General features: G+C 33.0%; 3 protein-coding genes across 7 annotated transcripts in view; all 3 read left to right on the top strand.

Annotated features, from left to right (window-relative positions):
* The window catches only part of LOC123709640 (putative phospholipase B-like lamina ancestor), a 29,495-nt gene extending 26,680 nt beyond the window's left edge, over nucleotides 1-2,815 (top strand). For all 3 annotated transcript variants that reach the window (XM_045661102.1, XM_045661104.1, XM_045661103.1), the window contains 2 exons: nucleotides 1,408-1,684; nucleotides 2,067-2,815. In XM_045661102.1, the coding sequence (XP_045517058.1) occupies nucleotides 1,408-1,684; nucleotides 2,067-2,395 (606 nt within the window). In that variant the 3' untranslated portion in view covers nucleotides 2,396-2,815. The remainder of the gene's footprint in view (nucleotides 1-1,407; nucleotides 1,685-2,066) is intronic.
* Nucleotides 2,816-3,542: 727 nt separating this feature from the next.
* On the top strand, nucleotides 3,543-6,314 carry LOC123710391 (charged multivesicular body protein 2b-B). The gene is made up of 6 exons (XM_045662243.1): nucleotides 3,543-3,784; nucleotides 3,870-3,961; nucleotides 4,183-4,299; nucleotides 4,494-4,674; nucleotides 4,820-4,926; nucleotides 5,525-6,314. The coding sequence occupies exons 1-6, from the start codon at nucleotides 3,751-3,753 to the stop codon at nucleotides 5,624-5,626; spliced, it is 633 nt and encodes a 210-aa protein (XP_045518199.1). The 5' UTR covers nucleotides 3,543-3,750; the 3' UTR covers nucleotides 5,627-6,314.
* Nucleotides 6,315-8,006: 1,692 nt separating this feature from the next.
* LOC123709721 (gustatory and odorant receptor 22-like) lies at nucleotides 8,007-14,488 on the top strand. 3 transcript variants are annotated; one of them, XM_045661243.1, is made up of 9 exons: nucleotides 8,007-8,391; nucleotides 8,664-8,802; nucleotides 9,194-9,444; nucleotides 10,071-10,331; nucleotides 11,595-11,722; nucleotides 12,071-12,230; nucleotides 12,313-12,384; nucleotides 13,133-13,222; nucleotides 13,593-14,488. In XM_045661243.1, the coding sequence occupies exons 1-9, from the start codon at nucleotides 8,281-8,283 to the stop codon at nucleotides 13,671-13,673; spliced, it is 1,293 nt and encodes a 430-aa protein (XP_045517199.1). In that variant the 5' UTR covers nucleotides 8,007-8,280; the 3' UTR covers nucleotides 13,674-14,488. The 3 variants fall into 3 exon arrangements, with proteins under 3 accessions (XP_045517199.1, XP_045517198.1, XP_045517200.1); XM_045661242.1 differs by having other exon boundaries at nucleotides 10,071-10,415; XM_045661244.1 differs by lacking the exon at nucleotides 8,007-8,391 and adding an exon at nucleotides 8,513-8,549 and having other exon boundaries at nucleotides 10,071-10,415.
* The last annotated feature ends 309 nt before the right edge of the window (nucleotides 14,489-14,797 follow it).

Here is a 14,797-nt window from a genome sequence, read left to right as displayed (position 1 = left end):
TCATAAAGTAAAGCTTACGACCATTAAAACGATCACGTGACCAAAATATTGTTACGAGCTAGGGGATCGGATAGAAAATGCCGTAGATTTATTCAAGGGTTTATTTCTTGGTAAATCAATGAGGAATTTATGGGCACAAATTAACCGCAGAGATGCACTAATTACACACACAAAACAATCACTTATTACTTCACTTATGCACTCTTCACACAGTACTTTATCACTTGTATTCACTTTATCGCTTCGGTGTTTCGTTCTTGTTATCGCATTCAAAACTTTAGGCGACTAGTCGCGTTTCGGCTCGCTTATATATCCCTGGGAATAATTCTAAACAATATTCGAGAACTTTCTAGGCGGGCTTGCTACTGAGTAGCGATTGCACAATTCTAGAACGTCCGCACTCTTTGTCTCTTTCGCACGTTGCTCCGTCCTTGTCGTACGGCGTTCTAGAGTGCTCAGTCTAGTTTCGAGAAAGTTCTGATCGTCTCTCTCTCTCTCTCTCTCTCGTATCATTTCGTCCTTGTCTCACACCTAGAAAGTTTGGTCTAGAATATTCCTTCATCAAAGGGGTATACCTAGGCCTGAAAACGCCTGAAAACGGGTCTCCTGAAAACTGCACCACTCGACTACACATGTTCTGAAACCGACTGAAAAAAGGTTTCAGCTTCCTGAAAACTAGGGTAACATTATGAAAATTACAATTTTCTAATATGTGATTGACCCTCTCCTGAAACGGTCAGAAATCATATTACAGCCTGCTGAAAAGTCCTCTAAGTACTCAGTGGAAAAATCTAGAAACATTGCAGTCGACCCGTCTTCGTAACAATATTGTTTATACAGTTGTCTCGAAACGTCCTATGCGTAATACTTTCTTAATCCTAAAGTTTAATACTTTGTCTATAGCCAGATCAATATTAAATAAAAAGCAAAAGTTCTATAGTAAAGTTGTTATTATTTTAAAACTAACGACCCGAATCCTGCGCTTGGTTAGACATTTTTTCAAATTTTGGAAGTAATCATAAATCTTGTATGTTTTAAGTGTATATGTATATATTTATTTCCAACATACAAATATACAGTATTTATTTATTCTGCAAAGTAATATTAACAATAATGAAAAACTTATAACAGATTTAAAAAGGATGGTCCCATGGCAATACATACGTACGTAGTAGCGTACGCTGGCACTTGCTCGCTGTATCGCGATACGTATTCTTTAGAGAGGAAAGCACCAGGCGCCGTCTTCAATCTTTAATTAGCACTTGTACGAAGTATCCACTCCTAAAAGTATAAAATTAAAGTTGAAGGAAAGACTCTATATATTTGAGTGTATATAACATACGATATATTACTTAAAACGATATTTTATTGTGTTAAAAAACTATAAAAATTAATAATTGTCTTCAGGACATCGCAGAAACAACACAACTATCAAAGATGGAAGAACTCTACGGGCACATGTTCTCAGAATCAGAATCACCCAGAGCAATTATCTTCAAACGAGGGTTCAAAAATGCTACATCCTTAGAAAGCATTTTGAAATTGATGCGTCTGAATAATATTACATCTAAAAGTGAGAATTGTGATGAGAAATGTCTTTACGAGTTTGGATATTCTGTGCCCGGAGTCAGAGGAGACTTTTTCAAGCAATCGTATGGAATCATTGACACGAAAGTTGTTACTGGTAATGTTTTTTCTATAAAGGTTTCCAAAAAATTTTAGATTCAGGAAATTTAATCGTAATTTCTGGACAATACTTCAGTTCTAATAGTAATTATTTAATGATAATGACAATTTATAAATATATTTCTCACAGAAGATACTTCCTTTAGGCTTTTGTTAATGTCAGCGGCGGTACTCTGTAATTTCCAAGTCATTCAGCTTTCTATACAGTTCTTTCTATAGTAGCGAATTTAATATTGAAGTCCAAACTGGAGTTCGCTATCACTATTAGAAGTTACAGAATACCCACGCTGGCCTTAACCGGTCAGATGTTTATAAGTCAAAGTACCACCAAAATAAAAAAAATTAAGTGACGGTAAAATTAATATTTTTTTTTATTACAGGTAACACAAAGAACGGTACATTAGAACTCATCGCCATATCTGGTCCACCCTTCACCGAACCAAATAACACTCAAGTACCCGTCAACAAGGGAAACATCGCCTCCATATACACTGACAAGTTTGACGACGTCTCAGTCCTTAACGGCATTGAAATAAGGAACTTGGTTAAGCAAAGACGTTTAGAGGAGGAAGAGGAAAACCTCAAAATACTTAATAAAGATGTTATAAAACCTTTTCAATGGTCCCAAAGCGATTTTGAAAATGATCCCCACGAAGGTTTACCCGATGTATGGAATTTCGGAACATTCACTCCCAATTGGTCCTGGTGATTTAATCAGTACTCAGAGTCGTTCATTACAGAGTTTGAGCCGTTTTAAGCTTTTATATAGGCTCCTATGTTAGTCAAATTTTAATAAATTTTGTGATAAATTTGCATTATATTCAATATTTAATAGACTCTGAGTATAGTTAATTATTTAATCAATTTCCGTCCAAGTCCCGTAATAAAGCCGTTTAAATCCTTTTTAGCCATTGACATTATTCATATACATGTTAGACTTAATTTATTTCCATCGCATCTACATTAATTAGTTAATTTTTATTTATACTTATGTAGTTTGTCTTATCTGTGTCTGTCTTTTTATGTTTGTTTTAGAAAATTACAATCGTTGACGCGAAATTGTAATAAAAATGAAGTGACTGAATTAATATTTCGACTTTTTCGGAATAAATGTTTTACTGTATATAGATTTTTGTTTTTTATTTATCACTTTAAAAAAACATAATAAATATTAAAAAATAATTACTTTGCAACGGTGAAATCGCTTAGAAGCTTTTAAATATAGTAAGTATAAGCATTGCACACGATCCAAAATCCAAATTAAAAAAGTCTACTAAAATAAATAAATGAAATGTTTTAATCTGTGAAAAATTATAATGATTTTCTCGATACCCTTTTAAAATCTTGCCCTCAACTGTGACTCGTACATCAAATCAAATATGTTTTTGACATAGGTTATATACTACATGAGTTATAGACTTATTAAAAATTGGTTAATCATTCATTATTATAGTATGTATTTAATTTTGTTACCAACGGAATTGATGTTTCTTCATATATGAGTAACTTTTTAATTATGTCGGTAGTCAGTGGCATTTCGACTGTATGGTAAAATGTTGCCACATTTGCCTTCTCATCTGCCAGACGTTCTAGAAGAAATGCATAAAAGGTATGTAATTGTAAGGTATTAGTTTTATTGGTATTCTCGTTTTGAGGTGCTCAGGGGTGACTATGCAAAAGTGTACCATTTTTGAGTTATCTTGTTTTTCAGCTTTTTCCAAATCGGTAAAAAAAAGTATCAATTTAAATCAATTTTTTCCGATGCCGATGCTAGTCTCTTACAATTGTCAAATCAAATGTCAAGACAATACGTTCTTTGTAAAATGTCAGATTTAGTTAGTTTGTGCGATTGTCATCAGTCGTTATATTTTGTTAAGTGGAAAGTGATTAATTTGTGATTACCCAAATGATTCATTCTAATAAAAAATAAACCATAAATTTCGTTATACTTTTATTTATATCAAGAAACTGCTTATGGTTTTAAAATAATTATAACTAATGTGAGCAAGAAATATCTGAAGTTATATTCAATTGTGAAACGAATTAAATATTAAAAAAAACATTATGAATTTCTTTAAGAAACCACCAACAATAAAAGGTAAATACATCATACTAGTAACCAAATTTTTCAGTTTACAACAATACAGTATTACGTCATAACAATGAATATAAAACATTTTCAGAACAACAGAGGGAAAATGATCGTGAACTCCGAAAGGCAAGCAGAGATCTGGATAGAGATAAAGCTGCTCTTGAAAGGGAAGAGAAAAAATTGGTGAGAAAAGTACATTCATAAACAATACTATGACTTATCATATGTCCTCAAGTCAACAACAATGTTGGTTACTTATAGTTTCTGCGCCTCCTGATAATGAATCAAATAATTTCATAGCTATTTAAATTCATCATTCTGTACATCCATTAATAAATGTATGTTTTATTATATTTATATGTTTCAATCTACTTTTAAGACAACTTTATAACAATCTGTTTCAGGAAATGGATATAAAGAAAATGGCTAAGGAAGGTAATAATGCTGGTTGTAAAATTTTAGCAAAACAACTAGTACAATTGCGAAATCAAAAGACTAGGCTATATTCAGCTAGTAGCAAGGTATTTATGTAAGAATATTAAAATGAAGCAAAATATATAATTATTTATTATAAATTTTACTGGTTTACATTGAATTTACAATATTGTGTTTGTCTACATAAATTATTATCACAGTCCTTTTTTAACAATAAGCTTAATATTGTGTAAATATTTCTTTAACATATTCTGAAATTATTTATTTATAATCTTTTCAGATATCCAGTGTACAAATCCACAATAAAGCTATGGGTGCAAATGTTGCAATTGCTGGTGCTATGGGAACAACAGCTAAAACTATGGGAAGTATGAATAAGATAATGAATCCACAACAAATTGCCAAAAATATGGAGGCTTTCAAGCATGCCAATGCTAAAATGGAAATGACTGATGAGATGAGTAAGTCATATTACATTGTTACTCTTCTATAAAGTCTGTAGTTCAGTTTAACGGTAGTTTTAGTTTATAGAAAGTGAAGGCTATCTAACCAGGTTTATTTACACTTTAAATAGCAGTTTGTTAACAAAATGTATTGTTTTTTTAGTATCAGAAACAATGGATGATATAATGAATGAATCAGGCGATGAGGAAGAAACCGAAGGAATTATTAATCAAGTTCTTGATGAGATTGGTATTGAAGTCAGTGGCAAGGTATGTATAAATTTAAATTATATACAGTCAATATATATTATAACGATATCAAAGGCTTTGGTTTTTTTGGTAGTAAAAACCGATAGTCGTACCAGCTGCTGACATTGTTATTAAGTTCCTAATACAATAGAATTCAGCCGGGATCTTTGATTTTGGTCAATATAACAACAAACGGGATGTTGTTCTAAACGATGTCGTCGAAAACGATTTTGACTATCTTGATATGTATTTTATTTATTTACACCTCTTTGCAAATAGGAAAGTTATGAACATACATTTCACTAATTAATCTGAAAACTGCACAAGCAATTTTGTTGCTTATTAGGGAAGTGCAGTATTACACATATAATTCTTGTCATAAAATAATTTTAATTATAAAATAAAATAACACCACAACCTTTTCTAGAAAAATACTGTAATTTCCTACTAAAATCAATTGAAGTACAAGAAAGCTTTTTTCTAAAGGTTTTTACAAAAATATAAAATTATTTATAATGATTTTACACCTCTCCCGACGTTCAGTCACAGCAAGCACGAGGTAATCTGATAGTTTAGTTATCTTCTTAATTATAACACAATTTTCATAAATTTTTTTCAGATGGCAAATGCACCATCTGTATCTAGAAATAAAGTTGGTGAATCGACAACTGATGCGGACAAGGAAATTATGGCGCAGCTCGCGAAATTGAAGTCAAGTTAATGTATTGTAGCAAATATATTTATTCTAAATGCTTATAAATCTATACTTAGAGTCGGCAAGTAAAATTTATATTATATACCTGATTATTTAACTAATTTAAGGAAGGTCATAAACTTGAAAACTTTACTAAATGGCTAAGTGTTAAGAAATGTTATGATTTTAATCTAAGACACAAATCCTTAAAATCCATCCGTCCAGATTTTTTAGGGCTGCCCGAAAAAAAATTGAAGAAATATTTCACTAATTTAAAAATATGTTTTAAGGCCAGTAGGTGTACACCAGCAATAGGTAAATTCTAATAAAAAAATTTTTTGATACATTTCTGTATGAGAAAATTTAAACCATTTTATGGACTTATTTTATATTTACATGCGAACATGCATTGTTAAAATAATTAGTATTGTAAACTATAATTGTATGAAAAGATCATATGTTTGAACATATAGTTTGTACTAAGGTCTTTATGATGGAGACATTTGTCCCCATAGAAATAGGCTATCTGGTAGCTGGTGTAATGTGGTTATTATCTTTTTAAAGCCAGAAAAATATTGGCCTTGCTGGTATATATTATTAAAAAAAAATCTACTCCCATGGGGGTCGAAGGGTAGTATTTATAGTTAAGCTTCATATAAGAAGAACTGGTGATATATTATTATAATTTGTATAATCATTAAAATGTTTAAACAACTTTTGTGTTATTACTTCTAACCCAAGCTTACAATGAACACTAATATTCGCCAACTCATGGTCGAAACTCGCCTACGGTACAGATACTACCATGAAATTGACGAGAATTATAAATCTGTGTAACATATCTTTTATGAACAATATTACGCGCTAAGGTTTTCATACCAATATTTTCCGGAGATAATTTCCAGTGGAGCAGTGTTGGCCTAGTGGCTTCAGCGTGCGACTCTCATCCCTGAGGTCGTAGGTTCGATCCCCGGCTGTGCACCAATGGATATTCTTTCTATGTGCGCATTTAACATTAGCTCGAACGGTGAAGGAAAAGATCGTGAGGAAACCGGCTTGCCTTAGACCCAAAAATTCGACGGACAGAAGGCTGATCATCTACTTGCCTATTCAATTCACAAACGATCATGAAACAGATACAAAAATCTGAGGCCCACACCTAAAAAGGTTGTAGCGCCATTGATTATTATTATTTAATTTCCAGCAAATTAAGGATTCTGGACCACTCTCACCAGACCACCTCTTCCAAAGGACTCGGTGGCTAAGATCGAGAAGTTCGTTTCAGGTTATGACTCAATCGCAGTGATTGTAGCCGTTGATAGGGATGGGAGATAGGTGTCGGTTCAATTCCATCCAAATCGCCATTTTGGGTCGCCAACGGGCAGGAGGCCCACCTGACCTAAGTGTTACCGTCGCCCATGGACATACATTGGTAGAAAGCTAGTGCGTTGCCGAACTTTTAAGAATTAGTACGCTCTTTTCTTGAAGGACCCTAAGTCGAATTGGTACGAAATACTTCAGTGGTCAGCTGGTTTCACATGTGGTGGTGTGCGAAATACGAGCGGAATTTCGTATTCTGCCTCGATGTTCGATGATAAAACTGAGCAGCAGGTCCGAACAACCTCTTATCGACCAACTAACTATCTAACCAACCAACCAAGCATTTACCATGGAGCGTTCCATGGTAAATGCGGTGGAAGGTGCAGAGAGCCCACAACTTGACGCAACGCCAAGCGATCAAGCCGCTCAGGAAGTGACAACGGTGGTCGTCGACTATTAGAATCGTTATGTTGAAAGGAAGGAGCTGGTTCCAAAAAGTTCCCGCCCAGAGGTGAGAACAGTTATCCATGTAGGTCCGAATTTGCGCATTATGGAGTTGCAAGAGATATCCCGTTTTTTTCCCTATTGCTAATCTATAATAATTAATCCATCAATCAATCATCAATGTAACACTATCACAGAGTATTGGAGTATTTGCTAGTGGTGTTCATTCCACATTTCATATGGTGATTAGTCACGAATTAACATTCAACACATTTTTTAATTTAAACATTCAACAAATATCAACATTATAACCATACAAGTTATAGAGAACAGTCAAGTCGAATCCTAATTGCAACGAAGAATGATCTGTACTTTTGTAGTTTTTTACAAATTTAAACGCCTTTAATCTCTGGTTTTTGTCGAAACGGTGACTAATGCGTCAATTCATTTATGTATGTTGATTTTTGGGCATAACTTTATACATTTTAAGGTGTACAAAGTAAGTTCCTTCAGTTTATTAAACTTGGCTATTTGGATATTTATTATTTTTAGACGCTGGCATTTTAGGAGTAAAACATATTCTAACAAAACATAAGATCTATATTATTCCAATTCTTTTATCGTCGAGCATGACATTTGAAATTGAACAAAAGCCTGTTATTAAAAAGCAATCAACATCTATTATATAAAATAATTTGTTTGAAGTTTCTACTGTAAACATTTACAAGGTCACGATCTATTTTAAATTCACGACAACGATCATTTGCCTCAAATTTTAATGAACCACGCGCCTAAATTTCCACTTTCTGTTTACCTTCTTTGTAAACTACGTTTTAACGACTTCCATTAATTTTACGTTGTTAATCTAACTTACAAACATCATTTGTCGGAAAACCACTGAAAAGGTAGTATGCAATATGATTCCGGACCACCTTTTCGATGAGGGAATTAATAATTCTTTATTACAAAAGGATATGGAATGCGTTAAGAAACATCGCGATGTTTATGAAAAGTCTCAAAGGGATTATGTAAGTTATTTATTGTATACATGAGTTTTAAGATGAAACATTATACTGTTTCACGTTTTATTTAAATTATAGTTTTTACCTTTGCGCCATATTGGTTAGCATAGCGAGCGTGACCGGAGAACTTGCGTAAATATTTACGAGCTTGTAAGCCGAAAAAGGTTTGTATCTTATAAAAATGTCAATGCACTAGAAATGATCGTTCCAACGTCAAATCTATTATTCCATACTATTAACTAGCTAACCAACAAAGTAACCAAAATATTTTCTCGTAGGAACGTGAACAACGTTATATGCTTTCGTCCCAGGACTCGGATACTTGTGAGATTCATGATCAGTTCTACCGGGATCATAAGCTATTACTGGTGCTGTTCAGAGCTCTTGCTGTTATGCCAATAACGCGTTCCCGACCAGGTGACCTAATTTAATTATTACTTTACGAAATGTTGTATAAGCCTAGGTATTTGTTTGTGATCTATGATTATTATTCTCTTTCCGTGTTTATGTAGGCGAAAATCGCGATTATAGTTTATTTAAATACACTAATAAATGTGTATAGATGTACCTATGTGTTCTTAGTAGATATAACAACCTATAAATATAATGAATTTTATTATAAACACCAAGACATTGGTCAGTACATATATTTTTACATTATATAATAATGTTTAAATAAATTGTAAATATTAAAAAAAAAAATCTAAATCTACTTTATTTATCTGCGCTCACAACATCATTAACGACTACAGAGAACAGAACAATATGTTGACCTTTCAAATTAAAGTAACAAATATTTTGTTTACAGGAACGATAACATTTAGCTGGAGGTCCAGAGCCACGGCCTACGCGATTTGCTTTTATATTATAGCTACAGTGGTTGTCCTATTTGTTGGATACGAAAGAGTGATGATATTAAGGTCCATTAGAAAGTTCGACGATTATATTTACGCTGTGATATTTGTAGCATTTCTGGTACCGCATTTTTGGATACCCTTCGTCGGTTGGGGGGTGGCGAACCAAGTTGCTATTTATAAGACCAGCTGGGGGAAATTCCAAGTAAAGAAATCTTTATAACACTTGTAAATTATTAAACGCAGTCCCATAGTACATTTGAATACTTTGGTTATATTATAAAATAGTTGTTTAGTCTAATACTATACTACTAATATTTCGTGAAAAAGTTTTCATATTATGCTGTGAATTGTAGCTAAGAATTATATTTACGATTGGGCTACGAAGTAATATACTTACACTCCTTAAATAACGCGCCTTATTGTTTATAAATATGCGTATTAGGGGCAAAGTCTAGTCACTTATCCATAAATAGTAATCAATAAAATGCCCACAGAGATGTGTAGCTTCCATTCCAATAAGATATATCACAGTGTATGTTGAAACGGAAATTCTATATAAACACATTTGTCTGGTCGCTATATAATTTTATTAGTAAATTTAGTCATGAGTCGCGGAATATGAAAACCAAACAGAACCTTTATAGGCAAGCACTATTAAATCGGAAAACTCGTATTGGAAATGTCGACATCGGATTATTCGGGAAACTTCGAGAAACAAGGACCTTTGTGTACAAATTTCAACATAATTAAATATCGCGTTTACGCTTGAGGCATTGTAACATAACTACGGAATTTCATGATAGGCGTATATTATTTTGTTTATTCCAGGTAAGGTATTACCGCGTTACGGGAGAGAACCTTCAATTCCCGAATTTGAAGACGACTATTGTAATAATAAGTGTTGGATGTCTGTTATTAGCGGTTTGTTTCCTGCTGAGTCTGTGTGCATTGTTGGAAGGATTTCTATTGCGACACACGGCCGCTTATTTCCACATTATAACAATGATAAATATGAATTGCGCACTTTGGTATATTAATTGTCGAGGAATTAAAACCGCTTCACAGAGTCTGTCGGAGTGTTTTCGACGGGTAATTTTTTTTGGTTTACCTAATGAATCAATGTTCGTTTGCATAATGCTTCATTTGTCCAGTTCTTCGTTTATCCAGTACGATGTAAGTTAAAACAATCCGTATTTAAATATCACTATCATGTAAACCTAAGATCTACAATGACTGGACACTTGAAAAACGGCAACTGATATGTTTGCTACCCCATCGTCTGTATAAATCTGTCTTCATAAATCTTTTATGTTAAAATATACTTTTTCGAAGTTACAAAATCCTATGGACACAGAATGCAACAAACGAATTATTCCTCACGGCCTGAGATTACAATAATAAATATGATATGTTTAAATTGCCATAAACTCCAAACCGGACACCCTGCAAACAGGGTAGCACAGATCATAAATCGACATTTATATTTAATTAAAAAAACAGACCACATTGATAGTGTATGCAAAACTAGGCCGCCACGAATCCCTCTACGGCTCGTTGAAAACTGCGTTATTTGTGTTAGTATTAAATAGAACAAATGAAAATAGTTCGTTGTTAGAAAATATCAGCCTTTGTCCGTGCAACAAAAACAGTCCATTGAAAACATGCAAATGGATTCGTATGCGATTAGAATGATCCGTTTGTCTAAACTTTCAAACGATTCTCTTTGAGCGATACATAATATCTACTTCATTAGTAAACTCTGGATTGGAATTGTTAATTTTAATATTCATATTATATTTTATCAATCCATTTTATGAGTTGCTTTTATCTTTTGATATGCGGGTCGGAATGACTAACTCATTTTATTATGAAAATACTATTTTACCTGAAGTTTTGAGGAGTACAGAGCCTAGAAGAGATTAATTGTTAGCGATATTCATTTACAGTATTATATCATTTATTTTCAGAACATAGCACTGTAATTTCGTGAATCGTATAAATATATATATAAATTCATTTAAGGTTATCAAATATATATACATATATAAATTAAAAGGCCGGCAAGGCACTTGCGAGTCCTTTGCCATTGGGAGTGTCCATGGGTGGCGGTATCACATAACATCAGGTGAGCCTCCTTCCCGTTTGCCCCGTATTCTATATAAAATATACTTGAAGTTTTAGTTTTTTATCTACAAAAGTCAAGTGAATATATCTATTGGTCGTTTCAATAAGTAGATTTCGCTGTTTTTCAGGATTTTAGGGCAGTTATCTCATCACACTTTTTATTAGAAAATCATAACAGATGACGCAATGTTGGTTAGTTATTTTATCACCTAATAATATATTTTCTAGGATGTGAGCTTAGAATGTACAGCTCACCTAATATCAAGCTATCGTTACTTGTGGCTGAATTTGTCAGAACTCCTACAATCCCTTGGCAACGCTTACGCACGAACTTATTCAACATATTGCCTCTTTATGTAAGTTAATTATTTAGGAATAGCCAATATAGAAAATGATTAAAATATTTGTGCTAAGATACTAAATGCGTACAAGCTGTCGCGGCAGGACACATAAAAATATCGTTTTGCGTTCACGGCAGATTAGTCTGCTAAACTAAAATCTAGCACATTCAATACTTACAGTTAAACATTTGCGTTTTAAGGCAAACGCTAAGTATGATTTTCTTAGTTAAAAACATTACATTTTGACTTAGGGTCTTTAGGGTCAAAAACTTGCGAGCCTTCTGGCAGTGGGAGTGTCACTTAATATTAGGTGAGCCTCTTGCCCGTTTGCCTCCGGTAATAAATATATAACAAACTTTACAGGTTTTTCAACATAACCATAGCGATATACGGTGCACTGTCAGAGATTGTAGACCACGGTTTTGGTTTTACGTTCAAGGAAATGGGTTTATTCGTTGATGCGGCTTATTGTTCTACGTTGCTGTTCATATTCGCAGACTGCTCACACAAATCTACGCTAAAGGTACCACATTGTTGTTTAAGCCAGAAAATTATTTTAATATCGCGTAATAACTCTATGCTCGGCTCTCTTCTTTTGTTTTTAGGTCGCAGCTGGTGTCCAGGACACACTTTTGTCAATTGATGTCTTGTCTGTGGACAGACCTACACAAAAAGAGGTATTGAATTTATTAAACTTAAGATTTAATTCATAAAAAAATAACTTTCCGTTTCATCTTTAGTATAAGTTTTAGTCGTTTAGTTAAACCTAAAGCAAAAACGATGCAATTAGACTGATAAAAAGAAAACATAGTTTATAAGAGACGGAAGAGCACTAAATACTACGTTTTTAGTTTTTTATTTATAAGGGAAAACAATCTCAATGTTAAAATTTGCGTTAGTACGATATAAATGTATTTTTATAATAATAGAAAGTAAATACTGTAATGGACACATTTCCATCACTGAAACGGACATAAGCGGGTCAATAGAGATAATGTAATTTTTTCTCGTAGACGATTCAATTGAAATTGCATTTTGAGAAGAAAAATAAGTTATAATTAAGTCAATACTTGAATATGCGTGTATAGCAAAAAGGTAAGTAAAGCGTAGTGTATAATAGGAATGTAATATGAGTTATATGTATAGCATATTCATATAACTCATATTACAATGTTTTATTATTATGAATTAAATATATTTTATATAAAGGCTTTGTTAAGTATAAAATCACATGAAATATGTAGAGATAGTATTTCCATAGTTAATCTTAAACTTAACACGCATTTTTTCCCAATTCGTTGGTCAGTCACAATCTTAATTCTTTTTAGAATTTAAGCTTATATTAATTTTATATTTTGGATGCAACATTCAAAATGAAAAATTTACGCAATAATTATCTCAAATGCAATTTACGATAATCCACAGATCGATCACTTCATTCAAGCTATTGAGATGAATCCGGCCGTAGTGAGTTTAAAGGGATACGCTCATGTCAACCGGGAACTACTTACTTCGGTATATTTCATTATTTGATTTGTTGTATTATTGGTTGGAGGCCAGAGCTTGATATTGGGTCTTTCAATATATGAGAACGAAAATAAAATGAATTTAAGGACACAATAGCATTTAATATAACTTTGTCCTTGTACACGTCATAACAGAATAAAACCTCATCTTAGTGGATAACCTTCTACGACGTATAACCATGTCTCGGGTTTGATTAGCGGCGAAACAACAATTCTTTCAGGTTGGTACCTGCCAGCTGAGATTTAAAAGTTTACGATTGTTTCACGTAGTGGTTGGAGTTTGTTACTTTTTATGTAGGAGCAAACGAGCCTGCTGGTCGATGAGTACCTATAATCCCTCGTACAAACATTATTTTCAGGCTATCAGCATGATTGCCATATACCTCATCGTGCTTCTACAGTTCAAGATTTCGCTTCCGAAGGAACCGCAGATAAAGTAAAACGTATGTTTGTTGAAATCAAGTGATTCACAAATCAATAAATAGTGTATATAAATAAAATTAATCGCAAAGCGCAAAATTTGAAGACGGCTGGATTTATTCGAGTATATGTTATTTTTGTTCCTAGTACTTAGGTTTTATTATGGAAAAGCGAACACTATCTATAAGATAGCAAAATGTTCCATATCTTTGTATAAAGTGTAGCTACTAAAAAGGTAGACGAAGTAAAAAATTATATTACGACGTAACAAAGTTCCGACCTATTTGCTAGCAACTAGTCTTGCTAACTTTGTTGTTTATATATTTAATCTTAAATTGTAATGTTACAATATTCCATTTTATTGGGAGACGAAGTTATCCTAATCGCGCTAATCCAAATAGTATTTATTGACAGAGTGTGCCTGAAACGTTTTACTATTATTTTTTAAATCTCAACGGAGCTAAAGTTAAAGCGAAAATTCGTGTATTCATTTTCAATAGAACATCTTAATTTATGTTTAATAGTGTAATTGAGATTCTTATTTGACATTTATAACAGTGGTATTGTATAAACCAAGGCTGTACGTTTTGCTTACTCAGGCTTTCGTAGTTTCATAAGCGAGACGACTTCCTAGGTCGTCGGTGTTACGTCCCAAGAGTATAGCCAAACGCAGGCACTCTCTTCAACTGCTACTCTGCATTTATTCGTTGCATAGCAATTAACATGTCATTCTTTCGCTTTTGTTCTATTGTACACAAGTGGTTAATATAGAGTGTAACAAAAATTTTCTATTATTTAATCCCTATTATCATATATAATAATCTTCTATTATAAAACCCAGGAACCGTACATTTTGGTCCTTCCAGCTATCCAGAATCGTACCGGTATTATAATACCTAAGTTGTGTTGTAGATGTCCTAAGTATATTATATTACGAGTTATCGAAGGTAGTTTAGACCGAGTTGTTTTAGACTGTAAAGTTATGTATGATAATGATTAAAAACGTTTATAATTTATTTGTATTGTATATTTTATTTATCTGATTAAAAAAAATTCAAAGCCTATGTCTGATGACTCTGAAGAATAGACGTCTGCTTTGTTGAAATCTTTTAGAAGCTAGTTAGACTTCAGCGCTTTGAGACTA

This window comes from Pieris brassicae, chromosome 5, assembly GCF_905147105.1.
Source record: "Pieris brassicae chromosome 5, ilPieBrab1.1, whole genome shotgun sequence".
NCBI classification, from domain to species: Eukaryota; Metazoa; Arthropoda; class Insecta; order Lepidoptera; family Pieridae; genus Pieris; species Pieris brassicae.
Note: the sequence above shows the minus strand (reverse complement) of the source record. Positions and strands in the feature narration are given on the sequence as shown.